The following is a 27616-nucleotide window of genomic DNA, read 5'->3' on the forward strand; positions in this document are numbered from 1 at the left end:
TGACGCTAATTTAGAAGGTGTTCCCAAAAGGATTCAAGTTTCTCTGATTTCTTTTTTATATATATTAGGTCTGAAAGTAGCTTTGGGCTCTTTTGTGGATTCAGAGCTTTAACCTTCACCTTAACGTCACGTTTTGTGGTCTTAACTCTCAGTTTCAGCTCGCAGGTCTCCTCGGTCTTGCTTTAATCTGCCCTCTAACGTTAGCTAGCTAATTAGCTTTCAGGGCTACAGCATTCCTCAGTGTCCCGCACTGAGGCACAGATACGCACCTTCACCTACCTCCTCCGCTGGCTCCCAGGGGGGAACACACCGACACGACGGTGCTCCCGGGTGTAGTTAAACTCCCAGTAAACTTCCCCGTCGACCGGCCACCGTGTGAAACTATTTCCCTACTTGTCAGGTTTGTCGGAGAGCGGCGTTCCAGTCCGTCCTGCTCTTCCCTAGCCGGTGTGTAATCTACAGCAGTGCTCGCTCCCGTGGAGTCGCTTGCCCCGAGAACTTCGCAACTACCTTCAAGCAAAGATCGTCTATGCAGACAAGACGTGCTATTCTATATATTTTCCGGAAAACACAAAAATAAAACTTTCCGGTTTAACGAATTGTAAGTTACCATAGTCACCGGTCTTGTACATGCACATTTAACAAACTAATTAAACTTAGCACTATTTTCTCTGGCAATGCTGTAGTTGTAAGTGGCTAATGACTAATCACTAGCTATCGTAGTGAGACCTCTTCTCTTGTTTGTGAGTTATACACATGGTTCGAACTTTCAGGTGTTCCGGAAACAAAAGGGGATTTAGCGCAACCTGGCGGTGATGGCCGGAAACTACAAATACATTGTGCGTAATTGTGTCTGCTTTTAAAACGAAAAAAAGGTGTGTCAACTTTTAGTTCATGGCACACATACAATGTGCTAATCAGCCCAATGTGCTGTCAAGTGAGCAGCAAATGAACAATCAATCAACTATCATTTTACGGTTTACAAAATGCCCATTCCTTTTCCCTGTGTGTTACAATTCACAGCCCATCTACAAATGGGACCAAAAGCTGCACTGTTCTGAATCAAAGGTTTTACACTACTTTTAACTTTTTCTTATTTTTATAAACACTATAAAGACAAACTCGTCCAGTTGGCTGGTTTGAACCCTTTAGTGGGCCATTTTGGACCCCAGGCTGCATGTTTGACACCCATCGCTTGAGGCAACAACAGAAATCAAAGTCATTGATGTTTATAAGGCACATTTGACCAAGATTTTACTTCAAATGAGCCTTTAATGAACCATCTATTTAAAACGAAAAAAGCATCAGTATTCCCTCAGGAGTTATTACAGGTTTGTTAGTATGCATGGATCACAGCAGCTCTACAAAAGCACAAAAACTGCAAAGGTTTTGTAAAGATACAGTATCGCAGAAAGTTGATTCTGCTGATCTGGACATTGTGTTTTCAGTGGGAGAAATGTTTCATTACTCATCAAAGTGACTTCTTTAGTCTCAGCCGACTGCAGGTTTCCCCAACTTTATAAACAGTACATTTGCATAAAGACCAAACCTAGCACCACTGATTAACAATGGGGTCATGAGGTCAGTTTCATGATCATTAACATGCAGACTGTCATGACCCCCAATCAATGGCCAAGAAACAATAGAATTTTACTATTTACAACGTTAACACCCTGAGTCTGGGGGAATCAGGTGTCCCACTGTGGCTGGGACATCCCCCGCATCCTACATACTGAGAAAATGTCCTATATTTTCACTTGTTTTAGTTGTGCAGGGCGACACACTGCACACAGGTTTGAATCCACCAGCCGACCGGCACCTTTCTGTGTTTGAAAACTTTTCATTGTACTCTGGCAAAGATGGGTTCAGTCATCAGGACAGCAAGTATATCCCCTGTCAGTTCTTAAATATAATGGGCAGCAACAGTTGCTTCTCTAAGACCACTGCTGGTGCCTCTCCTCCTCGGCCTTGTGTTTACACACACCTAAATGCTTCAGACCAGCAAACTGCCAAGACCTTTGCTTTAGTCGAGGCGCTCACACTTGCTACTTGTCCTCTTAATTCAGGATGAAGCAGTAAGGTGTACTGCTTCTGCACTTTGGCTTCATCTTCATGCAATACGTCATGCATTTCATTCATCCGAGGTTGTATTCACCAAATTTTAAGCCCTTCTTTAATTATATGTAAAACCTGAACTGACAGAGGGTGTACTTTCTTTTTGCCATGACTGTAAATTGGATTTATTGGTGATTCTAAAATAGCTGTAGGTGTGAGTTGCTTTCTTTCTGTGTTAACTAACTGCAGCTTTCGTCACAGCAATTTTCACACTTTGTAAAACCATCTAGTGGGCTGATGCCAGTCAGTGGCAAATCCTTCCACTTAAGACTGGGGAAATATTTTATATGTACCTGGATTTGCTTGAAGTGACTGTGTTAAAACATGAGAGAAGACCCCATCTCTAATTCCAAGAGAGTTCTCAGAACAAAGCCACAAACCAAAAAAAGTCGACCAGTGTATGTACGTAAAAGAGAAACAGCCACGTGAAACCCATCTCCACATTCACAAGAGTCAAATGACAGAACAGAGGGGGCAGTTTTTTTCCTCATAATTATTTAATCACACATACATTTACATCATGCAGTCAATCCAAAACTGTGATCTCATTAACGTCCCATCTCCGTCCGTATCAGAGCCCAGCCATTTGTGCCCCAGTTCTCCAGGAATGATCCAGTACCTTGTCCACTGATGGAGCCCCAAAGCTGTCCTTTTAAAAACTGACCAACTATTACACAGTAATAAAAAAAAAGTGGCTACACTTTTAATTTAGAATTAATGCAAAATTTAATTTAGGTAAACACACGTATTTATCTTTTTGCTGTATTTATTCCCCATTTCGTGTCCAGTTTTGGTGGGAGGTCAAAGGATGAACATCTTGAGGTCCACGCTGCAATGTCTCAGCTAAATCTAGAAGGTTACACAGAGGGTATAAACCGTCTCCATAAGACATCAAACACTGTCCTGTCATAGATGCGAGGGAGCTACTCCTCCCTGCATCTTGCAGAGCGTAATTATTACAACTGAATACACTTCAGCAACAACAAGCAGTTGTCAAAACTTTTCTTCCCCTCCTCCACTCAAAAACAGCCACATGCGGAGTGTTTTTATCTGAGTGCAGCTAAACAAGTGCTGTTTTACACCCAGCTTTCCTGTATGGAGATAACAGGTTTTAGCCAAAATCATTTCCCCTCCTTTTGTTTTCCAGCTACATTCGTTCCACCAGTCTCAAAACACATCCTTTTTCAGTAGAAGTTTCTTTGACCAGTCTTCCTAAAAAGCTTCAAACTCCAAACTTTGGATCATATGTGATTTTTTATACAATCTGTGCATTTTTGTTAACTTTCCATTACAGCAGCTGCAGTAGATTTGATATAGAATATGAGGTTTATATAAAACAAAACAAAAGATCTGCAACATGTCTCAGCTTTTCAGAAAGAGTGATCAAAGAAAGAGAGCACACACCGAGGACTCGACACCAGTGAAAGTAAACGCAACACAAAAAGGAGGATTGGGCAGGTACTACCACTGCAACCACACCCTGATCACACCTGCCGGCCGACTGATATACAGTGTATTTTACAGTATATTGCACTTGCACAAGATGTTAGTGTTCTCATGCTGGGGTTACAATCACAACAAGCTCTTTGCCAAATGCAGTGGGGCTTCACAGGGTTAAAATAAAGATGTGATGGGAAATTAATAACAATTTAAAAAACCCACTAAAAAAAACAACAAAGAACAAAAACACAAAAAATCTACACCCCTGGTTAGATTTAGTTAAATAGACCCTTCCTCCAGATGATAACAGAAGATCATTGTGCAATTATAGACCCCGCTCTCCCTGACTGGCTGATCAGCGGCGAAGGTTTAACCCATCAACTGAACGATCCCACTCCACCCGCCCGTCGTTACCCCCCACTTTGAAATAGAAATCTACACCATCTATGGAACAAAGAAAGAGATACAGTACATAAAACCCAGCATGACACTCTGCTAATTTATAACCGAAAGGGGGCGCATACAGTTACAGGTCTTTTAATCTATAAGGTGTGGGGAGGGAAGACGGAAGAAGCGAGGCACCCTTGAAAAAGAAAACATGACACTGCAGGGATTCAACAGTCAAACTAGTAACAAGAACCAAAAAAGAAGAGGTCCTGAATACACGAGTGAAAGGAGACGAGTTACCGACGGGGACCCAGCGAGGACAGGACGAGCTTCGTGTGCTATTTCCATCTATACACTTGCAATCTATGTGCTCCAATGTGCAGAGAGATATTAAACAGCTTCCATTAACACATCATTATTAACCACCGAGAGAAGTAAAAACAGTACATTTAGCTACGTAGCATAGGCTATGCTAAAAGGTGGAAGGCTGTTGTGTTAACCGGATCCTCCTCCTCTCTTTTCCCTTCATTCTACATTCTTTGCATCCTTCTCATGAAGCCACCGTTAACGAGTATAGTTTTTTTTTTAACTTAATATTAAAAACAGTTGGCCTCCACAGGTATTTAGGTAAATACACCTACGGTGCACTGTCGCACGTCTTCTTGGCTTTAGTTTGATCCTTGTGTTTAGCCTCGTCTCTCCAGGGAAACGTGTGCAGTAGTGCCAATTTTACAACTGTACAACAAGATCAGACAGAACAGTAGTGCTCGACGCCATCTAGTCAATTCAAAACATTTTTTTGTACTTTTTTTGTATTTCCCTTAAAGAAGCATGTAAAATCTACCCAGAGAAAAGTGTGGTTAACAGCCAATGATAATAATAATAATTATAATAATAATAACAATGAACTGTACAGAGGTTAGCTTTATAGGGTCAAGCTGTTTCTCACTGTAGGGTCTCCTCTTCGTTTTTTTGGTCTTTTTTAGTATTAGGTGTTTATTTCTATGAATTTTTTGGATCTTTCGACCGTTACATTCAGCTTGGCACAGTGCAGAACTACTCGCACGACGACAGATGACGACAGACTGTGCAAAACGAAAAAGAAAAAAACTAAACAAAATCAACAAACCCGAAGCTACACATTCGAGTCGCGCCGAGGCTTCGCTCGCCGAGGCTTCGCTCAAGACTGCGTTTGGTTGCCTGAATAAGAATATTATCTTGGCTTTTTGTAAATTAAAACGGTTGTCTTCTTTCTTTTATTATATCCAGTAAGAGAAAAAGAGATAAGTCATGATTAGAACGTTGGGGAGAGGGGGTGGGTAGGTGGAGGTGTGATGGTGGGGGGGCTGGAGCTGTACAAGCTGGGAATATTTATATATATATATATTTATATTTCAGAAACTCCTTCGTGGTTCCAAAGCAGCGACGAGGAGTCTGTTCGCTGTAATGGAATGACAGGTTGTCGGGGTGGGCGGGGGTGATATTGGCTTCTTCTGTGGTGTCGTCCTTCTGTTCTGCTGCTCTTCAGCTACATAATAAAAAAACATATATATATAAAAATTAGTGAAGTGCATTAGTGAAGACTACTTTCATTTAACTTGAGAAGAAGTTTTCAGTTGTACAATAAATAAAAATGATTTTTAACAGGATATCTTTAGTACTCCTGGATATTAAAGAAAGTCTACCATGCCTGGCTTTAGATGCGTTATTGTGTACTTTTAAGAATTGCTGTGTGAGAAAAAACAAAACAAAACAAAAAAACTTAACAACTACAAACTACTTACTTCTTGTCAGGCTTGCTGCTGCCCCCTCCTCTGATGGACACCGTCTGGCTGTTCTGGTAGAAGCCTCCTCCACTGCGGTTAATGTTGGGGTGGGTGGGGGATGCCACTGGCTGCTGCCCAGGCCTGATGGGTTTGGCTGAGCAGAAGAAGAAGACAAGTTACCTTTAGAAGACAACCGTTTGCTTTATGACAGGCAGCCAATCAGACAAAAGCTACAGTGGAGCCAAAACAGCAGGAATGCACCGAGGCCTGGTATAAGATGAATGTGGATTATTTTGAACTGTCAATCATACAAAGCTAATCTTAGAGAACTTCAGGGGGAAAAAGCAGAGACATAAGCCTAACAGGTTCCCATTAACGTACCTTTCAACACATAATCTAAAGAGATAAAAAAAGAAATACTCATATTTGGTATCAAATAATTGAGAAATCCAGTAGATAAAAAAAATACACCAACACAAAGCTATTTGCAGGTTTCAAAGTAAATTCAGCTTTCTATTTAAATGATATTCATATACAGGTTAGCAAAATCTTCTGCAAAACAGCAACACGATGTTCTCCTTTGAGCCACCATAAAATTAAAATGTTGACTTTCTGTCGTAAATAAAAGGAAGAATGGTGAGGGGTGTTCCTCGCCCTGTTCATTCCTACTAACCAATCTGGGCTGAATGTCCCCTCCTGGCCATGTTCTTGGCTCTGACGGCCTCTTTGATGCGGTCCACTTCCTGCTGGTAGCGCTTGCGATCGCGGGCGGCGTTCTCCTTGGCTTCCTTCAAAGCAGACTCCAAGGCCTTGACCCGCTCAGCCGTAGCTCGAAGACGCTTTTCCAGTTTAGGAAGCTCACAGCGCAGGTCTGCATTATCACGCACCAGCTGTGGGACAATTTGTGTGAAAACGTGGAAATCATTTAGTCACTTTAGCTTCATACATAAGTGCCAACAAGGGAAGATGAGTTGCGCCACAACAGGCAAACAAAAATATGGCATGAACAACAACAACAACAACAACAAAAAAAAAAAAACACGTTGGTGTGCACGTCTGTCTCGTACCTGTTTGTGAACCTTGGTGAGTTGTTCAAGATTGTTCTCAAGAAAGGAAATTTTCTGTTTCTGAGCTGCACTCCCACCTGTGTCATCTGAGTCCATCTCAGCACTCTGCACAAAATAAAAAACATACAGATGTGACTCATGAACAGAGATTAATATACACGCCTCCCATCTGTCACCACATCCTTGTTTATTGCTGCATGTGATTTTTGGTGTGCTCTCCCTCTCTCTCTCTTTTTTTAAACTTCTTCTCTACAGACATAAATATTTCTTGGTAAGCTGCCGTCATCCTGTGAATGCTCACCTTCTTTACTCGGGTGGCCAGGTCCTGGACAAAGAGTTTCCTCAGGTTGTGCAGAGTCTGCAGCTCTTTAGCCTGAAATAAAAACAGAAAAGTGTATTATAAACTCATTTGCAGGAATAATGAAACAAACAGTGTGTTTCCTACAGAGGTGAATCCCATTTTTAATGGTCGTGTGTATGTATGGAAAAGTAAGACACAAGCATGCCAAATAATGCTGTTCATAACTCAAAATATTTTAACAGCAGCAATAGAATCGGCTTCCCAATGTTTCTTCTGCACCACAAGTCATCTTCAACTCCACAGTACTGGACTGCAGGCTTCTGCTCCTCAGCCTCGGAGAGACCTCAGCATAGCACAGCTCTCCATCTGTTGTATGTTCTGATTAGAGTGGCCTCTAGCTTTCAGAGGACTTCCAGAGCTGAACAAAGACTACCGAGTGCTGCAGTCCAACACTGTGAGTTGGACTTTGGTAAAACAGAATAACAATGACGACCACAACAGCGAGCCAGCGGAAGAGGAAATGGGGACTAGACTGCTAAAGTTTCAAAATAAGAACGAGGGAGTTAAATATAAAAGCAGATGGCATCCTTCTATTGGGATTAAAAAGAATACTAAGCTGAGTAGTCAAAGACACCTGGTCAGACTGTTCAAACCCATGTACTTTATTTATCAGACAATTTCAATGAACTCACCACTGTCTCTTCCAGACCCTTCAGGTCCTGTCTGGCCTGCTCCCTCCTGTCCTGCATCACCCTGAAGAAGAACAAAAGAACAATAACACATCACATATGAAATTCTAAAACACTATAACAAAACTGCGCGTTGACAGAGTTGTTTTTTGTTGCATCTTGAAAGTGAAGAGAAAAACAAACAGAAAATGGCGGCCAGTGGACAGTAAACATACGTGAGCTCGTGCAGCTTGCGGCTCTTCTCCTGATCGGTGGATTTGAGCTTCTCATGCTCCACTCTGAGTCTCTCCTGCTCCAGCATGATCTTCTGATTCAGACTAGAAGAAACAAAATAAAATCAGAATCAGTACGTCTCAGTCAACATATCCAAGTCCTGAGTGCACTTTTTCTACTCTTCTCATGAACCTCCATGCAGTTTCAATTAAACTTTGCATAAATATTTGTTGGACTGTGGGTTTCCATGTCCCACTACTGCATCTATGTGCACAGACAAAGACTGACGACAAAGGCAGCCGGACATTGTAAAGCCTTACTCCTGCAGCTCGGTGATGAGCTTCTCCTTGTTGTCCAGCTCGTCTCTCAGGCTGCTGATCTGTTTCTGATGAGCTTCACGATGGGAGTGGATCTGCTTCTCCACTGCTTCCTGAACACAGACATAAACGGATAATCAGATTCAAAGGAAAGTTTCACTGACTAATAAACAAGCAAAATGATAATGGGATACAAAAAATTACCAGGATGACATTTAGCATTAGCATGGGAGTGACATATTTTAGTAACAATAGTCAGCCAAAGGCCGCCACTGAGAACATTTTATGTAGCATTTTATGCACCCACAACTGATCTCACACTATTATATGGCAGGACAAAATGAGACTCAAAGGACCACTTGTTCTTAATGTCTCATCTGGCCATCATCAGCCGATGTGAAACAGCCAGCCCAATAAAGGTAAAAACATACACCAACACAGAAAGAAGACAATAAAATTAAGAAATAGAAATTAAAAATAAAATACATGAGTGTGTAATTTTCCTCTGGAGCTGTCAACAATAAAATACTTCCCTAAAATAAAACTGATGTTTGTTTGTTTTTTAACATCCTGTTTATTGGGAATGAGGAACACACCTTGACTTCATTGGCAGTCTGGATCTCGTTCTCTTTCTCCATAGCATGGACTTTCTCTGCATAACAGAAAACAATTCCCCATTATTCACCGACATCAAAAGGACAAAGTGCTGAATGCATTCTACAAAAGATCCTCAAAGTAAACTCATTATTTTCTGTAGGAAACCACACTGAGTTTAACCAGCCGTGAAAGCTTGTTTATTTCTGCTAGACTGCACGTTGCACGTTGTCTTAACCTCCTAGGACCTGGCGTCCACATATGTGGACATCACATTTTGGGTGATTTAGACCAAAATACTGAATTTTGCTCTACAAGGTCCTGATATCCACTTACGAGGACATTATACTGCTACTGTTCTATCAAAATTTTAAACGAATATCCTCATATTTGGCTCTTATTTTTCTTAAAAACAAAAATAAGGTAAAAAAAAAAAAATCTGGTAATTCTTTGTTTTTACATTCATCTGGCCCCAATATGACCAAATATCAAAGAGAAATTAAAAATGCATGCTGTGGAAGAGTTCAAGAGTTCGGGTCGTAGGAGGTTAAAGCAGACTTTGAGTGAGTGCCAGTGTCGGTGCTTTAATTCCTGCCCTTCCCTCATAAAGTGACGTACCTTGAGCATTGAGCTTGACAAGTTCCTCATTGAGAGCATCCACATTTTCCTCCAACTGCCTCTTCTTCTGCTCCACATTTTGCAGGTACTCAGTCAAGGACTTGATTTTAGCCTCGTGCTTTGGGCGGAGGAAAGAGGCACATGTAAATACATAGGTGCCAGTGAAAGCCGTGATTCACTGTGCCGTTTTTGGTTCGTTTCCACATACCTGGGAGATGCGCAGCTGGCAGGCAGCCAGTTCCTTCTCGTTCTCATCCATCTTCTTGTTGCTTTCTGCCTGGGTTCCCTCTAGCTGCTTGCAGCGTTTCACCATCGTCTTCACTTCTGACTTCATCTTGCTGATGTACAGACGGGCCACTGTAAACTCCTCATCAATCAGACCACTGCCACCGTCATGTTGCTGAAATGAAAAACGACGTTAAGACCACATAGTGGGAAAAGAAACGAGAAAAAGAGGAACAAAAACTGGAAAAGATGGATAGAAGCTGAACCAGAAAGTGCAGAAATCAGCTCAGTACCTTAATGTCATTGCTGCCTACAGCGATGCCAATCTCAGCTAGGTCTTTAAGCAGTGATGACATCATCTCAGTCACCCTCTTCTTCTGGTGGTTGGACATCTCCTTCAGCTTCTGAAGCTCAGAGTCCAGAGATGACAGGATGGACTGCAAGAAAAGAGAAAGTATTAATACAAAGTTAACTGCTATTGAACTATTCAGCACTAAAGTTGTCACTGCTCCTCCTTTTCTTCTCTTGGCTGATCACTTTTAGGGGTCGCTGCAGATAAACGACTTCCATCTCACCCTATCCCAACCCAACACCAACCATCTGCACTTCCTCCTTCACTACATCCATACATTCTGTGGTCTTCCTCTTTTCCTCCTTCCTATCTGCTCCATCTTCAATATTCCTTTGTCCAATATATTCACAACTGTCTCAAAGTTCTTCAGCCTCAGCTGTCCCTCTTGCTTCTTAACCAATATTTGAATGTAATTCAGTGCTATTCTCTATAATACAACAATACAACCGGTGTATGCGTGTTCATCTTTCCCTGTCAGGCATCTCTCTATCACTGTGTTCAAGTATAGCACATGCTGGCAATATTTTATTGCACTTGCAAGTAAAACTTGTGCAATTAATATTATTTCAGCTGTATGTGAGCAGGTGAACCTATAATTAATAACAGCAACTAGTGACCTACTGACTCTCACACTGAGCTAAAATGAGAGAAGCATGTTATTTATGTTTATGTTATTATGTTATTTATTCTATGCATTTTGATCTAATTAGCATACTGATAGATATAAATTCCATAAACTTATGTTGTTTTTTTATATGTGTCTGTTAGATTAAAAAAAAAAAAGTCAGGGAAGAAATATCCAGACGGATTCTGCTGTACAGACACAAGAATGATTTCCAGTCTGCAAGTGGAAAAAACTGGATCAGTGCATGCCAATTAAAGTTTCCTCCACATTCTCTGACCCTGCACACGACAACTTAAGTGGCCAAAAGGCTACTACTACTACTACTACAGGCATTGCTCCCTCACTCCTCTGCTGCTTTTTCAATACATTCTTGTAAACAGACATTGAGACTTATTTGAGGGTGTAATTACCTTTGTAAAATCATAAATTAAATGTTTTTGCCTTGAGGCACGTAATAAGAATGAAGGCATTTAGTCAATCTGCCAAGTACTTCTCCACTTTATGGAACATGGTTCAGTTACTTACAGAAATAAAGGTTCTGCAGCACCAATTAATATGCACATGTTTGCCGGGTGAATGTGTCAGTTCTAGTTTTTAATCCCCGCAGGTTTTAAAGGCTTTAATTATAGCGCTGTGTTTGTGTGTTGCATATTAACATGGCCACTATAAAGGACACGTAAAAGGCACCTGAATGAAATTAAGGTATCACTGAGTCTATGAGCATGCTGATATCTGTTCCGGGCTCACCGATTTCTGGCTGAGCTCCTCGCTGATGGTCTCAAACTCCTTGGTTTTATCCTCCACCTCTTGGCTCTTCTGGTCATAATTGACAGCCAGCTCTTCCAGAGCCTGCAGCACCTCCTTCACCTCCTCCTTTGAGGCTTCGTTTTCCGCCTGGAGGCGGTTCAGCTCTGTCTGGAGGTTTTCATGATCACGGCGGGAAGAGGCTAGAAGCTGGATGAAGGAAAAGCAGCTTAACTTTGTTTTATTCTTTTAAACGTGTCATTGCAACAATAGGGAAAGCTGACTGCATTTTAAGTCCAATAAAAACATTTTTCATAGTGATGTGACAGCTTCACGTGTTTCCTCGCTCCTGTGAAGCTACAAAGATCACGAGTTCACTCTGCATCTGTGCCTCCACGCCACCTGTTAGACCTCCAGTACTCACCTCCTCCTGGTCCAGCATCTGTTGCTTCAGCTTCTCAGCCAGCTGGCTCTGCTGGTTGATTTCCTCATCCTGTAAAGGGTAAAGACAGACAGCAACATCAGCATTTACGCCAAGCCAAACACCACAAGTAGACAATTACAAATAATAAATCAATTTTTATTTATATAGCACCTTTCAAGACAGAATCACAAAGTGCTGCACATAAGATTACAAGTCATAAAAAGATTTAAAAAGAGAAAATAAAACAGGCAAAAAATTAACCAAACACAGTTTTAAAAAGGTGAGTTTTGAGTTGTTTTTTTAAAAACAGCTACTGAGTCCACAGTTCTTAATGTTTGGGGGAGAGAGTTCCACAGTCTCGGGGCCACAGTGGCAAAAGCTCTGTCACCCTTAGTCCTCTTAGTATTTTTTAAAGCAAGTAAGCCCTGATCAGATGACCTCAAAGACCTGCTAGGGACATCGGGCTGTAGCAGATCAAAGATGTAGGCTGGTGCCAGTCCGTGCACAGCTCTGTAGGTCAAGACCAGGATCTTAAAATTGACTTCAAATTTAACAGGAAGCCAGTGTAACTGAGATAACAACGGTGTCACATGTGAGTACTTGGAGGATTTTGTCAAAAGCCTAGCTGCAGCGTTTTGCACAACCTGCAGACAATCCAGAGAACCTTTGCTTAGACACATAAACAGCGAATTACAATAAACCAGGTGAAAGACCACTGGTTAAACAAAGAATGGTCTGGATGATTAAAGAAACATTTTTCTCATTTAATAACTGAAGATTTTCAAAAGAAGACTCAGACTTCTACTTTCCAATGAAAAGGAAGCAGAATAAAGCCTAACTGTTGTTGCATTTTCACATTTACTAAGTAGTAATTGTTTAAAACCTGTCACACACAGGTTGACAAACGCACCTTATCATCCAGCTGTTTATAGAGTTTGGCCAGCTCTGCTTCACACTTGTCCTTCTCCACGTCAGTGAGCCGAACGCCGGGCACGTTGGGCGTGGAGGCCGCCTTTTCGTTTATAATATTGTCCAGGGCCAGCACCTCGGCGTTGGCTTTCTCCTTATCAAACTGCTCCTCCACCGGCACGCTCTCACCTGAGGAGGAGCAGGAAAACGTGTGTTCAGTAGATGGAAGAAGAGTTGTTTCTTTCATGCGCACATAAACGGCACTGAGAAAGGATTAGACGACAGCCTCACCATTTCTCCAGCGGTTCAGCTCATTCTCCAGCCACGTGATGGTGTTCCTCAGGGTCTTGTTCTTCTCCTTCTCTCTCTCATACTTCTGCTTCCACTGCTCTGCTGTCAGCTCAATGTTCACTGTCACTGTGTTCTTGATGGTCTTTGCTCTGGATTATGAAGAAATACATTTTTGTTTTCCACCAGAGAAAAACCTCATGCATCATTATTCATTACAAGGAAAATAGCACATAAATGCACCATCTGGGACTTAACAAGTATTTTTTTAGAACTTTATATTCTGCTTTGTTGTAAATCTGATATTTATAATTACATTTTCTAATGTAGTTGCTTAATTTATATGAAAACATTTTCTGTAATGTCAAAGTGGGACATGAAGCTGATTTGTTTTGACAAAACCAACACAGTTGAAAACTTTCCATCAGCCTACTGACCTCTGCCCGAACATTAGGGTGGTTTTGGTTTCAGCCTCATTAAAGGACGAAGGTGAGCAGCAGATGACAATGGTGGTTCGACAGTTACCGCCCAGCGAGTCCTGCAGGATACGGGTCATCTTGCTGTCTCGGTAAGGGATGTAAGCCTTGAAATGGGCAACAAAAACCATAAAAATCAATGACAGAAAAGCACACTTGTATTCAAGGTGACAGGATAAGATATGCATCTGGTTCTCAGAGAAGGTGGCATTGTCAACAGAGATACTCAACCTCCTTTTCGACAGAGGACACTTGAAGGACAGGCGCAGTCAATTAATATATTTACCAGAAATTAAACAACCAATAAAAAGTGAAGAAACATTAAAAGGCCTGGAAGTCAGCTTTTTTCAATATGATTTACCTACAAATTTACAGAATATATTAACAATACTAACTAGGTAAAATTTCTTATTCTTTCGGCCCCTCTCTTATTAGGTATGGCCACAGTAGATCACCTACATACTCAGCCTATCCCTAACACTCTCGTCTGTCGCACCAAACCTCTCAGGTCTTCCTCTTTTCTTCCTGCCTGATCTCATCACACACAAAGATAGCGACCAATCCTACAAGTTTCTGGGCTCAGTCACTCAATTTGAGTCATATTGAATAAAACATCAACCCTTTAATGTTCTGCTCAACCATTTGGTAGGGCATTTTGAGTCCTTATATTGTTCTGAAACAGCACTGACATTAACTTGACGTGCCTGAGCAACTTCTACCACTTGGTTTTGATAGGTTATTTTTAAAAGAATCAACTGGATGTCAATATGTCTTTTAATGGTTAGCAATGATAAAGCTAACCACTAAAAGACATATTGAATGCTTGACACGTGGACAAGTTGGGTACATTGTTTTGGGCATGAGGCATGGTTTAGGTTAGAGACATCGCTGTTGATGACAATACCCCCATCAGCCTTTTACAGCTGAGGGTTAAAAACCTTTATCTGCCTATATTACAGGTCTCACAAGTTTAGAAAAAACAGACATTTAAATAATAACTTGATATATGATTCACATTTATCCAAATGGCTAAGCTGAAACAGCCTCCTATACATCACACTCCTACACACAGTAGAGGTAAGCAAGACCTCTGTGGACAATAGCTCATTTGTTTTACACCATTGCCCGCCTCAGGTTGTTTACGAAGCCACAAAAGCTACATCAGACCAATCGTTGATCAAAATGAAAAGGGTGAAATCAGAATGAAAATTGCTGGGAGAAATGTTTTTGCTTTTTTATTTTTTATTATTAAATCTGCTTAAGTGTTACTGCAGCACAAAGAACCTGTAGAAGGCTGAAAATGTTACTTTCACATCAAGACCACAGAAAAGGACTGTGGTTTTTCAACAAGCACACCAAGCCTGGGGTTGTGCAGCTGGTCGGTACCGACTTTGCTTCTGTTTGCTACAATAATAGTAATGCCTGTCTGCTTCAAAATGCAACAGAAGCATGAGGCAAAAGAGCATAGCCTGAGGTTATAACAGATTTAATGTTTATTATGCTGAATACACCACATTATGCTGTGAAAGCCAAATTATTTTTCATAATGTTTTGAACCAAAGACAGACTTCAAATATAAAAACACCTTTACCAAACGGATAATTATTCATCCAAAATAAATAATAAAAATCCTAAACACAATCAAAAAATACTCATAAACAGACCTCTTAAAAAGGAGAAATTGGCACACACTTGAAGCATTCCTAAAAGCGGGGCTTTTCATAGCATTTAGGGAGCCGGTATATGACTGAGGGCCACAAGGGAACTTTTAGTAAATGTCTCAAATGCTTTGTTTTTTGTGTCGTTTTTGCAGGTTTGTAGTTCTTCAGTGTGTGTGAGGTGACTACTACATTCTTTGACATCAGCTGCATTTGCACGTGTTAGGAAGGTAAGGACATTCAAGTTTAAATGGAAGAAAAAAAATACTCCTTTGTTTTGTTCTACACTGCTGAATCACAGTAAGAGTCTAAAATCTATAACAAAGTAGTACTGACCGTTCCTTCAGCCAATGCAGAGATGACATTTCCCAGGGATGACAGGGACTTGTTGATGTTCTTGGCTTCATCCAGCACTGCTCCCTCAGCACCTGTTTTACTGACCTGAGAATCACAGAGAATAAATAAAGTTCAATAGTCAACAAAAAGAATGGATTGTAGCCTGAATTATTTGCCACTACATGAAAAAAAAACAAACAAACAAAAAAAAACAACAACAACAAAGGAACAATTTATATTACAATAATTTATCACTAAGTTACTGCTAGAGCAGAATGAATACCACTGAGGCCAATATGTAACAAATGTTCCAGCTTACCTTTTCACTACCAGCCAGATCTACCAGGTAGAGCTTTCCACTGAGCTTCTGCTCTGTTTGAGTATTCTCCTGTTTAACGTTAATCAGGAAGATACTGTGACTCCTGGAGCTGTGCTCGTTCATGTCTGAGGGAGAAGCGACATTGGGTCAGACATTGTCAGCCTATAAAATACAAAATCGACAGTAAATAGATTCATGACAGAGGGTGGCAGCTTACTTGTAACTGCTACATGTCTGTTAGCTTTTCCTTCATCAATTGTATCCATGACCTCCTCTGGGCTGCAGACAAATCTCTCAGTGCAGCCCTTTAAAAAAGGAAAACATGAGGTTAGACTCTTGGTCGTCTCTTTCCAGCAGGTTTTACCAGTTTGTTGAAATCTGATATATATGAGTAGGTCTCACCTTGACATAAGGTACTCTGTTTTTGTCTTCATGCACTGACAAATTGGTCTTTGACACTGGAAGTAAATTGGAATAAATCAGCCTTACAAACTAATTTTGAACTACAAACAATTTGAAATGGAAACATTTAATTCAAAGGCATTATAAAAGACAAAGCCATGACATTAGAAAGAATCCTGAAATGAAATCTATAGACGCAACAGAAATGGCAGAGAAAAAGCCTTTAAAACCATAAAACAGCAAATCAAGTGCTTTTTGTTTTGTCAATATTTGACTGGTTTCTCTGTATACGTACATTCCAGTGACCTGTCAAATTAAATTAAATTTAGATAACATTTCAAAATTACTGTCTAAATTAGTGCCGTGTGGCATTTCACAATGCTGCCAAGTGGCGAGACTCGTAGATGTATTGAAACTTATGGACCCATTATACTCGCTGCTCCTGCGCTGGCCATATAAAGGCCCTTTATCCGACCAGAAAGTTTTATTATTCATATCTTCATGTGTGTTCAGTCTTCTGCCATTTCTACATCTATCTTCACTGTCTTGGACTTCTAAACCAGTTCCTTTTAGATCGTTTACAACAGGGGTGTCAAACTCAAATACACAGTGGGCCACAATTCAAAACTGGAACAAAGTCGCGGGCTAACGTTAATATTTATTGAAGAAAAAAAAAAAAATCTTCCTCCAGATATAAGAATGAATCTTTTCTTATGGACTCAAACATGTTTTGCTGAAAAACTAAATATGGAACAAGCAAAGCTTAATACTAAACAATGTATATATTAGCTGTATAATACCAGTAGGCCAGCTCAAATAGTAATTTGGTATGGCTACGTGGGCCAAATGTAATTAGGCTGCGGGCCAGAGTTTGACACCTCTGGTTTACAACAAACAAAGCCAGAAAAACTCAATCAGCAAGAAATATGACAACCTGTAACTTTTTTACAATTAATAATAAAACACCTAGTTTATTAAAATATGACAACAAAACCTTATTATGCAATGTAGGGCAATATAAGAACTGGGTACTGTGAGAGATTTAAGGCACAGCACAACTGACACAACAAAACACTAAGGATCAGCTTCTGCAGCTCATTTTGATATGAATATATAGTGAGTACTTGTACTGTTAGCATAACACGCATGCTACGCACTTGTGTAGTAGTGATTTTTGATAATATAGTGCATCTTGAATTAAAGATGGCAAGTTTCTTTCTTTACCTTTACCTGCTATTTTCACTGAGACAGTGAAGATAGCAATTCAAGATACGTAAAACAAGGCCACAAACTCACATGTTAACAAGCTTGCTAGACCTCAGTAAGCATCAGTAAAATCGCTTGTCCTGACTCTGCATCCTCATGCAACCAACTAAAAACTGCCCCTCCCTTTGGTCATCTTTCTATTTCTGCTATCCTGAGTCAAGATGGCAGCGACTTGGTAAAGGAAGTATACATCATCCCACTATTCATAGAGCACTTTATAAAGTCGTATTTGATAGTGTAAACATATGACTCAAAATGTGTAAGCATGGAAATACGTGATGAAGATAAAATAAAATACAAATAAACAAAAGAAATATTTCTCTTGAAACAGCCTGCTCCTATGCTTAGTTTTTAGATGTTTTTATACATTGTTGCACTTACAAAATTACCTACATTTGCAATTCTGTACATATACAGCTAACAACTGCCACACCGTGCTTCTAACTGCTGCTCATTAATTTCCATTTCACAGACTCCTTTGACATGTGTACCAAAGTTTGGTACAATTAGAGGAGATGAGAAATGTTTAACACTTACCATCCAAAAGGTCCCGGATCTTGTCTAAGTAGATTTCAAAATATGAAACCTGTAAACAGATAAACAATCTCATTATGCAGGGCCAAACTGAAGGAACAAACTAGACAATCCAGATGCACACTCATCGATCTGCCTTAAAATCTGGTACTTAGTACAGTTTCACAGTAAGGGCTTTAACATAAGAGCAGAGCTTAAAGGAGGTGGGTCAAACAGGAAATATGACATTGCAGTTCAAAGCATATCACTCTTCTCCGTCTCTTATATTGTCTCAGGCAAAAGAAATGCAGAATAACCGCAGACTACAAAAAAAGAAGGAACTAAGCAGCTTGTCTCTTGCACTCATAGTCTCAGATCTTAACCATATATCTGAAAATGTAACTTCAGTTTTAAGGAGTAAAAACTGCACTTTTTATAAAAAACTTTTTATCTGTTGGATCACTGTATTGTGCATCCCGTCTTCTTACTTTGATATGAAACTCTAGGTTTTCATCCATGGAATAGATGTAGTTGAAGATGTCTTGCACTATCCTGGGGATAATTCCCATTGAATCTGTGTCATGGAGATTCCCCTGGGAACAGAACAAATTACTGTAATGTCTCAAAGTCAAATGAAAATTTTATTGAAGACAAGACTTGGAGGCCATCCTTACCTCCATGGTGTGTGTTTTACCAGATGATGTCTGCCCATATGCAAAAATTGTCCCATTATAACCCTCGAGAACATCTACAAGAAAAAAACAACAACACAACTCAGAACTTAGTAAAGCAAAGATTCAACTGATCTGCTGTGTAAATGCCTGTAAACGAGCAAATATAAAATGATTACAAAAATAAAAGCGACCCCTCACCTTTTACAATCTTTTGGGCGCAGGCGTTGTACACTTGTTCTTGTGTTGTATTTGACTGAAACACTCTGTCAAACATGTAAGGTTTACCCTGCAGGGGGGAAAAATAAGAAAAAAAAGGATTAGGAGTATTAATGACAGTAAAAAAAGAATGAAAGCCAATAATCTGCAATCTCTGAAAAATAAACCGACTTGTGTTTTGTAAACAGATGTGTGTACAATAGTTTCTTTCACTAACAGACACAATAGGAATTCACAATGGACGATGTTCCCACCCAGAATCGGATAGGTGTTTCCTGATGGAAGCTGTCCAGCAGGCTGTAAGTTATACAAACTCACAAAAATGTCCAGCAGCAGCAGCAGCATAGATTTATCTATAGTAACTCAAAGATAGACATGGGGACCCACCACACATTATTTACTTGGATTACTAAATAATACTTTGTTACAATAAATAACACACGAGTAATTAGCTGCTTATCCAAACAGTTTCTTGCTACAGATGTTCTGCACTTGGTGACAGTAGTTCTTCTTCTGCAGTCTTTCACAGCACAGTGGAGCAGCCCACTAACCGCCTCTCCACCTGTGGCAAAAGTTCTGTTTTTTGTGGCCTTCTAGCTTAGAAGACCTACCATCATAATGGTAGATGGTGATGTCAGGGTGGACCCCTGATCGTGACACAAGAGACTCGCCAGAACATGGATCTGATCAGCCTGCCAATAGCAGAACATGACACCAGAAGGACCAGGGCTAGCTGGTAAGCAGTAACTGAACCTTAAAAATAAGAGTGGCAGTATTGTTCACCAGTGAAATCATTAATGGGCGATCGTGGCTCAAGACTTGGGAGTTCGCCTTGTAATCGGAAGGTTGCCGGTTCGAGCCCTGGCTTGGACAGTCTCGGTCGTTGTGTCCTTGGGCAAGACACTTTACCCGTTGCCTACTGGTGGTGGTCAGAGGGCCCGGTGGCGCCAGTGTCCGGCAGCCTCGCCTCTGTCAGTGCGCCTCAGGGTGGCTGTGGCTACAATGTAGCTTGCCATCACCAGTGTGTGAATGTGTGTGTGAATGGGTGGATGACTGGATATGGAAAGCGCTTTGGGGTCCTTAGGGCCTGTATTTAGCTATATAAATACAGGCCATTTAATGGTTGTAAAGTCTACGTGTGGGGAAACACTGTTAATTGTACTTTAGGTGCGTTTCCTCAGTTGTTAAGTGTTTAAAAGCATTTTTTCCCCAAACACATTTTCCTTTTTTTTTTTTTAAGAGAAAAAACTGCAAGATACCACGAAATGTATTTTAATAGGAGGGATGACATCTGATGTTGGACAGATGTCCAAACCTAAACTAAAACCTTGGCGGCTTTTATACTGTTGTATTTTTTTACTCTCCACCCAATTCATCCTTTGTCAGCTGCACTCTAGTTAACCTCTAAATGCTTGCATTTCCCACCTAATATAGCTTTTCTCATCCCACATCACTCTCTCCCAGCATTTGAAATAAACTAAAGTATACCCTGAGCTTTTAGTGCTAATTTAAGAGCCATCCTGCTTCAAAAAAGCCAAGTGTATCTCACTCTGACCCACAGGCTAGTCAAAACTTCAAAGTAGACTTTCAGTCAGATAGCAATCAATAGCTGGCAAGATGACGAAGTGCAAGATGAGGAAGAAGATGATGAGCTGCAGGGCGATAAAACTAATGATACAAGCAAATCTGAAGTTCAGCTGGGATGGCATGCTATCTCTGAAGGTTTGGATCTCTCATCTTGTCTTCAGCTGTACAGGCGAGGACGTAGCTGTGATGTGTTAACAGTCTGAGCACAAGAGAGCCTCATTAGTGATAGCCCAGGTTAAAAACAGACATGGCAGCAGGTAAGTTACTGTCAGATTCAGCGTTAACACCTGTTTAGGAAGATGAAAATGCCGACAAGCAGCTGCTGTCACCTTGAAGGCTCCACTTACTAGCTTGAGGCCAAGAATAAAAGCAAACACATTCACTACTCAAGGTGAAGTCACAGATACTTCGTAGCCTGGCAGCAAACGCAACAGCCTGTTTACTGGTGTTGGAATCATTCAGACGACTGCAGCTGTGCTTAGATGTCCTCAATTTGCACACCGGCTCATAATCCCCTCCTGACAGACGGTCACATCTAAAGCACAGCTCTGTGCAATACCTACCGGCAGCATCTTAAGACATTTGTAATTCACTCCAGTTAGCCGCATCCCGGAAACTGACCCAAAACAAGAGTGCTGAGCCACTATCAGGACTGCCAGACGCTGTCAGCAAACAATAGAGCTTGACTTTAAAGTCCTCATTGTTACCTGCACTTACGTCTAATGGGATTACTGTCTGTAATTGTAACTGCAGTGAAATGTATTGTTAGAGTATTTATGAGTGCCCTGTCACACCCCTTGCTTCCTGATGGTTTTCTATGAGACGTATTAAGTTATATCTTAGACAATAAAGCTACAATTAGATTATTCTACCAACACCCAATGCGTCTTAATATTCGAAGCATGATACAACCATGGGGTTTTTTTTCCCCAAATCTGGATTTTTCTTACATATGGCAGAAAAAAATAAAAGGTGTTGACTGCTTTCTCTCTTCTCTGTCATCTGTTTAAGTGCTTCTGTCACAAGGACAGAATATCTTCAAACCATTTCATATCATTTCTGTTTCAATTTGCTCCTTTTGCATATTTTTTAACCTGATTTCGCTGTTTTGTCCAGTTTTATTTTACTTAGCTTTTTTATGTTATTTTGATTTTTTTTGTTATGGTTAATGTTTTAGCTGCTGGAACACAGTAAGTTCCCATGGTTTGGGATAAATCCAGTATATCTGATTTATCTCATCTTACATATTGCATAAGCACTTTTATTTATCCTGTGTTTCTCCATACTAGGGTTTTCACAATTAAATACATAAATATCACTACTCCTGTATTAAGTGATACTAAAAATTTATATCGAATGAATATACACCTTTGCAACAGTATCGATACCAACAGTGGCCTCCTCCAGCCGATTCACAGCTTCATACAACACTGCTGCAGATAGACGATGAATGTTAACTATGTGTTTATTCTTAACTTTTTCATACTGTTCTTCTTCTAAAATAATTCAATTATTTAGAGAGTAACTATTTTTGGTGTTTGTGACCTAGGTATCAGTGCCTAGGTTCTGAAACATTTTTTTCACGATCTGTGATAAAATGATTCAAATACTCTGTAAAAACTTCTAAATACTTATTTTATTAACTCTGACTTGAAATTGGGAAAGAAAAAATTAAAATTAACAGGTTAAATTAACAAGTTTTCGAGAGATGACTTCGCCATTACTTCGGTTGTTGCAGGGTGGGGTCAAAATCTTCCCCTTTGTGAAAACAATATGGTATCAAATATTTCCTGAGGTATCAGTACCGAGTTTCAAATTCTAGTATTGTGACAACCCTACCAAACACATCAATATTACTTGGGCAGACCATCCAACAATACTAGCGACTCATTTTAGCGTTTACATGCGTAATCAAAAAGTTCTTGTTTAAGAGTTTAGTTGCTGCTAACCAGCTAGCCCACATCATGCCAAGATCGGGTTTTCCTACCGTCTAAGAGTCCTAGGACGTAGGACCTACTTCAGTGCTGCCACCTTACTCTACAGTTTGCGTCTGTCCTTGGAAATTCTATGTGAGCTGGAAGGTTCCTCTAACAGCAGGTGAAGGACCAGGTGTGGTCATGTGGAGCTCACCATATTTGCAGAGCAGAACTATCCACCAACTGCCACCAGCAGCTCACTTGAGAAGCATCTTATTGTAATGTTTAGTTATTTCCCACAGGGAAAAACAAACAATTCCAAGAGGAGAAACTAGTGTGTAGCTCTTTATCCACCACACATGTACTCATATGTGCATTATCCTCTTTTGCATAATTTCCCTCCCATTTATCTTTCACGCTTTTGCAGTACTACACTTTGTAAAAGTACCTCAAAGCTGTTGTTGAGGGACATCTGAGGCTAATGTATGAAAATAGCAAACGTAAAAGCAAGGGGGTGACGACTTGATCTTTCTGTGTACCACTGATGGAGAACGAAAGCAAGCATGAATAATTCACCTGCTGCACACTCACACTAGGATGGCAAAGCTTTCTTGGCAAATCAAGCTAGTTACGACACCCATACCACCTCATCTGCAAACTTCATCTACCTCTCGCTTTCAAGCCAAAAGACTGGGAGTACCTAAAAGTGAGCTACTGGGGAACTCTGATGTATTGCATAAATTCCTCCAAAAAGTGTGCTGGTAATCAGCAAATATCAAAGCTAAAAAGGAGCATTAAGCACTATCAAAATGGTCTGCACTGGTCTAGCTGCTTCTCTTTACAGCTGGAAGTGTGGGCACTGATGCTGAGGTATCAGTCCCAGCTCAGAGTCCACGCCCTGAATTGTTTCAAAAAGGACATAAAGTATGAGCTAAGAGCATCTGCAAAACAAAGTACATCACCATAATAATTACCCTCCCCACCCGCAGTGGTTGCCCAGCGCCCACTTGCTCTGATTGGTCCAACAGCTGGTAACCAGGAGAGAAAAACACCAGGGGATTACACAGGATCCCTGAGCTGCTGCCGGTCCTGTACTTCTCGAAGCAGATTTACCAACAGAGACGATTCGCTTCTGGCTCGCAACACTTGCGTCTCTCAAAATCTGCACTGGTATTTTGCCACTATGACTGGCACTCTGAACTGGGCAGGGCCGCATCATGCCTTAGCTGCACAGACAGTGTGCCTGCTATTAGCTAGAGGCCTGAAGTCATTGTCAGCAAAACTATTCAAGAACTCAGCACACAGCTCTAACGGCCATCTCTGTTTTTGCATGACAGGAAATGAATGGCTGTGTTGTACTCTACAATCACCACCTAAATTAGTAGTTTTACTCGAGAAGACGTGACTCAAATTCATGACAAGTTTCTATTGCCTTCTAATCTCTCTTAAAGCTGTACTTCAATTGGTGACCACATCATAAAGATAGCAAAGTCCACAAAGAGTGAGGCAGTTCGCCGTCAAGAAAAACTAATATTTAACCACGTTTTCTTCAAATAATATGCCACTCCCTTTCACCTGTTGAGCATACACTGTAAAATTTATATGTCAGTTCAGGCTTTAGGCTGTTTGCTTCTTAATTACAAGTAACTGTGAAATACATAAAGATCGGGTAACTTCCTTTTGTGTAGAGGCATGCAATGGCAGGACATCAAGTTGTGTGAACAGCTCCTGCTCTAGACATGCTTTACAGGCCTGCGATGACAAAGCATCAAGTGCACATTATTTGCAAATGGTTCTCAAGTCAAGTTCTTTGTTGGTTTAGTAAAATGGAGGTAACGTGGTACTGCAAGGCATTTCCTTCTTTTGTTGTGATGGTAACTGTTCCAAAGCCTTTTATCCTTATCAAGTGCAAGGGGGGAAATTAAACTAAAGACAAAAAACTCTAGTTTAAACATCCTGAAAAGAAAACATGGATTTTATAAGATAGCACTGCAATGTGTCCAGTCACTTTAGTCCAACAGACTACAACTGGCCTGCATGATAATGGACATTTCCACTCCCAGTTATTGTGTGTCCACGTTTCCTCTTCCTCATTTCCACCCTCATATTCAATACTCTGATAAACTTCAGCATGGTCTGCAGAAGGGTTGGTTCTACAGCCAGCTGGTCGGCTATCTGATGTTAGCTCTGATTAAGCTACAGTATTAATACTAGCCAGCTAGCCGAGGCCAGCTAATCTGTCAACTACCAGCTGGCCTAGCCTGCTAGCCACTACCAAATCAAAGCTGGCTTACGCTTTATGCTGACGCAAACTGTTCATAATTAATAGAGTTATCGTTACAGATGCACACTCTATGAATAATTTATATCGTTATAATATTGCAGTTTGTAAGGGATGGGACTGGCAGGCAAGCGCGCGGCCGCCGACGACATTTTAACCTGTCGCTGTTTGTGGCTTTGTTGAATGACAGCTCGCTAGCAATGACAGGGCAACCGCGAGTGGTGACATTTTTATGACAACAACTACTGGGCTTTGTTTCCGAAACGTGGAATTAAATCCTGCCGGAGTCTGTATATAAAATTAAAGCTGAAGACTTAGCACGTTATATGTGAGCCACTGAATCGAGGCGCCAGCCGAGGGCCAGCGAAACAACGCAACCGTGAGCAGGTTAGCGCCGCTAGCTACCAGGCTAAGGTGCTAACTGCCGTCACCGAAAGACAAAAATGGCGTACGGCTGCCAGTGCCGGAGGGCTCTGTCAAACAGGTAGCAACACAAATCAACTCACCCCGATAATGACGGTATCTTCCCCTTGAAACTTGGGAATGTACTTGTCGCCCCTGGTCACCTCGGAGCTGTTCAGGGGCCTAAAACGGCACATCACTTTGATGGTGCACTCCGCCGGGTCGGCCATCTTCCACGGTTCAAGAATGGAAATTCACGAGAAGAATTAAAGTATATACTGGATCTCAGGGGCGGCCGTGAGAGGCGAAAAGGGAGGCCGAGCCCCTCTGTCCCAATCTTAGGTTCTAGAAAGGGCGATGATCAGTTGGACATTAGACAAAAATCCTTGTTTTTCCACTCAGTCACTTCCCCCCGTCCTGTTAGGAAGCCATGATACCGGTGGATCAGCGGCTGGCCACCTCACCCCTCCTGCTACCGTGGATGTGGATCACAATGACGTCACCCGGCAGGCGCTCCCCTCCTTACTGTTTTTCTGTAGTGAAATCGTCATTAATCAGCAAATACACACAAAAGCTCACAGCAGCTGCCCAAAGTATTTAAAGTATTTGTACCTTGCTGCCACTTTTCACTTGTACTTAATTTTAGATCATTTCTTGTAGTCATCACTCAATACTTTGTATTTTAAGTTAAAAACATGCCACACCTGTAATTATTTTCAATAGATGAGAAATTAGAACAATACAGAAAGCAATCAGCATTAAAATGATGTATGAATAAAACTGGTGACACAGGGAGCAGTAGTTAGCTCCGTCTCCTCGCAGAAAGAGGATGTTGTCAAATCCACCTGTTGGCTGAGTTCCTTTTGTGTGGTGTTCGCGTGTCCTCCCTCAACTTGCGTGTGCATCAGTTCTCTCCAGGTTATACTAGCTTTCTCACACAGTCCAAAGATATACTTGTTATTTGGTGAATGTGCACAATCATTCAACCAAACATTCAACCATTGAACTGTGTGCTCCTTGAGCCACAGTTGCACACAACCACAATAATGTTTTATATATTATGATTTTACTATAAAAGATATGTCATAAATTAGTTTTGGTCTTAAGCTCAATAAATACTTACCCCTGTGTTGCCATAAAAATGGCATTATCATACACTTATAAGATTGCCTAAAATTTACTTTATGCCTCAGAAGGGAAAAAAATGGATGCAGAAAATGTGTTTATATATCATCCATCGTGGTTTTTAAACCTCTGTAAACCATGTACATAGACTATAAATGTGTCAAATTTAGCATCATAACATTAGACTTATTCTTCATTCTTAGATTTGAATGTTTCACTGAATATTTATGAGGTTCAATAAAACAGACAAAATGTATTTATGTTCCACAGTGTGGGAGTCTTGTTTATCTAATCTGCCAGGGAACTATTAGGAACAGTAGTGCTATTGTTACTTCCGAGAGAAGACAGAATTACGGCATGCTGTGAAGGTTGCGCTGTGAGACCTCCTCATAACTAAAAATTCATCATGCCTGACCTCACTCAGCAGATGCCATATAATGGAGCAAAAGCCGTGGCAAACCGCTAGCGGCTGGACACATTTCCAGGCCACTCCCTGAAACACTGAGTGATATCCTTTTTCATGTTAGAGTGCTTAGCTAATCCGAATACCAGTTCTACTGGCCCACTTGTGTGTTCACAGAGGGATGAAAGGGTGTGGCGCTGCTGTGTGAGCTAACAGGGTAGTCTGGCTATAACTGAGCAACAAGTCCCCACAGACCACATTGTCGACTATGTCTACTGTACTGGTAATAACAACAGGAAGGGCTATTCAGTCATATGAGCTCTTATTATGTCCCTCTTTATTCAGCTAAATCTGGGATGAGTCTGGCCTTTCATGGTATTTAAAAATGAATGCCTTTACGCCTAAATTTGATTGAAACATGAAAAGTCAACACTTGTCTTTTGATGCTGTTAAAAACTCTTAAATTCATCCTCATTTCAAAATGTTTACCCACTGAATATCCTTGTGTTGACTGGAGGTATGAATGGTACAAAGTCATGAAAGTTTAGTAGCTATTTCTATCACAACTAGTCACTGATTCAAAAATCTTTCTTTCTTTTATAGAATTTTATCATTTTGATTTCACATAGCATAATGGTGTGGTAGGACTGTTGCCTCACAGGAAGAAGGTTCTGAGTTTGATATACCGTCTGGCCTCTCTTTCCATGTCTGTGTGGGTTCTCTCTAGGAACTCTGACTTTCTCCCACAGTCCAAACACATCCAGATAGTTAAGTGGTCATTCCAAATAGCCCACAGGTGTGAATGTGAGTGCAACTGGTTGCTTGTCTCTCTGGGTGTTAGCCCTGCAGCAGACTGGCAACCTGTGCAGGTATACCCCGCCTCTCGCCCTATGGCATTTTGGATAGGCTCCAGCCTTGGAAGAAAATTGATTAATGGAATTTGATTGCCATTTATTCTTATCTGTCTT

General features: G+C 40.8%; 2 protein-coding genes across 9 annotated transcripts in view; both read right to left on the minus strand.

Annotated features, from left to right (window-relative positions):
• LOC102798797 (rho GTPase-activating protein 12-like) overlaps positions 1 to 490 on the minus strand; it is a 59599-nt gene extending 59109 nt beyond the window's left edge. For 7 of the 8 annotated variants that reach the window (XM_087831380.1, XM_087831379.1, XM_087831378.1 and 4 more), the window contains exon 1: positions 270 to 490. The gene's annotated coding sequence lies outside the window, so the exon portion shown is untranslated. The remainder of the gene's footprint in view (positions 1 to 269) is intronic. The other variant, XM_087831375.1, reaches the window with a different exon arrangement.
• Positions 491 to 2593: 2103 nt separating this feature from the next.
• LOC102796728 (kinesin-1 heavy chain) lies at positions 2594 to 25736 on the minus strand. Its single transcript, XM_035915307.2, has 26 exons — positions 25225 to 25736; positions 18917 to 19004; positions 18719 to 18792; positions 18533 to 18637; positions 18069 to 18117; positions 16266 to 16321; positions 16081 to 16168; positions 15864 to 15988; positions 15545 to 15649; positions 13512 to 13657; positions 13078 to 13226; positions 12788 to 12975; positions 11878 to 11946; positions 11457 to 11663; positions 10026 to 10169; positions 9716 to 9907; positions 9508 to 9625; positions 8892 to 8947; positions 8299 to 8408; positions 7981 to 8082; positions 7769 to 7829; positions 7077 to 7148; positions 6776 to 6880; positions 6382 to 6598; positions 5727 to 5862; positions 2594 to 5470 (listed from the first exon to the last, which is right to left on the minus strand). The coding sequence occupies exons 1-26, from the start codon at positions 25348 to 25350 to the stop codon at positions 5467 to 5469; spliced, it is 2892 nt and encodes a 963-aa protein (XP_035771200.2). The 5' UTR covers positions 25351 to 25736; the 3' UTR covers positions 2594 to 5466.
• Positions 25737 to 27616: the final 1880 nt, after the last annotated feature.

This window comes from Neolamprologus brichardi, chromosome 18 (genome assembly GCF_056152115.1).
Source record: "Neolamprologus brichardi isolate AB-2024 chromosome 18, ASM5615211v1, whole genome shotgun sequence".
In the NCBI taxonomy this organism is placed as follows: Eukaryota; Metazoa; Chordata; class Actinopteri; order Cichliformes; family Cichlidae; genus Neolamprologus; species Neolamprologus brichardi.

Bases quoted from the DNA above. Each gene is read 5' to 3' on its own strand.
- LOC102796728 (XM_035915307.2), bottom strand. From the start codon at position 25,350: ATGGCCGACCCGGCGGAGTGCACCATCAAAGTGATGTGCCGTTTTAGG. The intron at 18,638-18,718 runs GTAAGGATGGCC...TTCTGTTCCCAG, and splicing joins GTAAAACACACACCATGGAG to GGGAATCTCCATGACACAGA. The intron at 6,881-7,076 runs GTGAGCATTCAC...TATTTTGTGCAG, and splicing joins TGGCCACCCGAGTAAAGAAG to AGTGCTGAGATGGACTCAGA.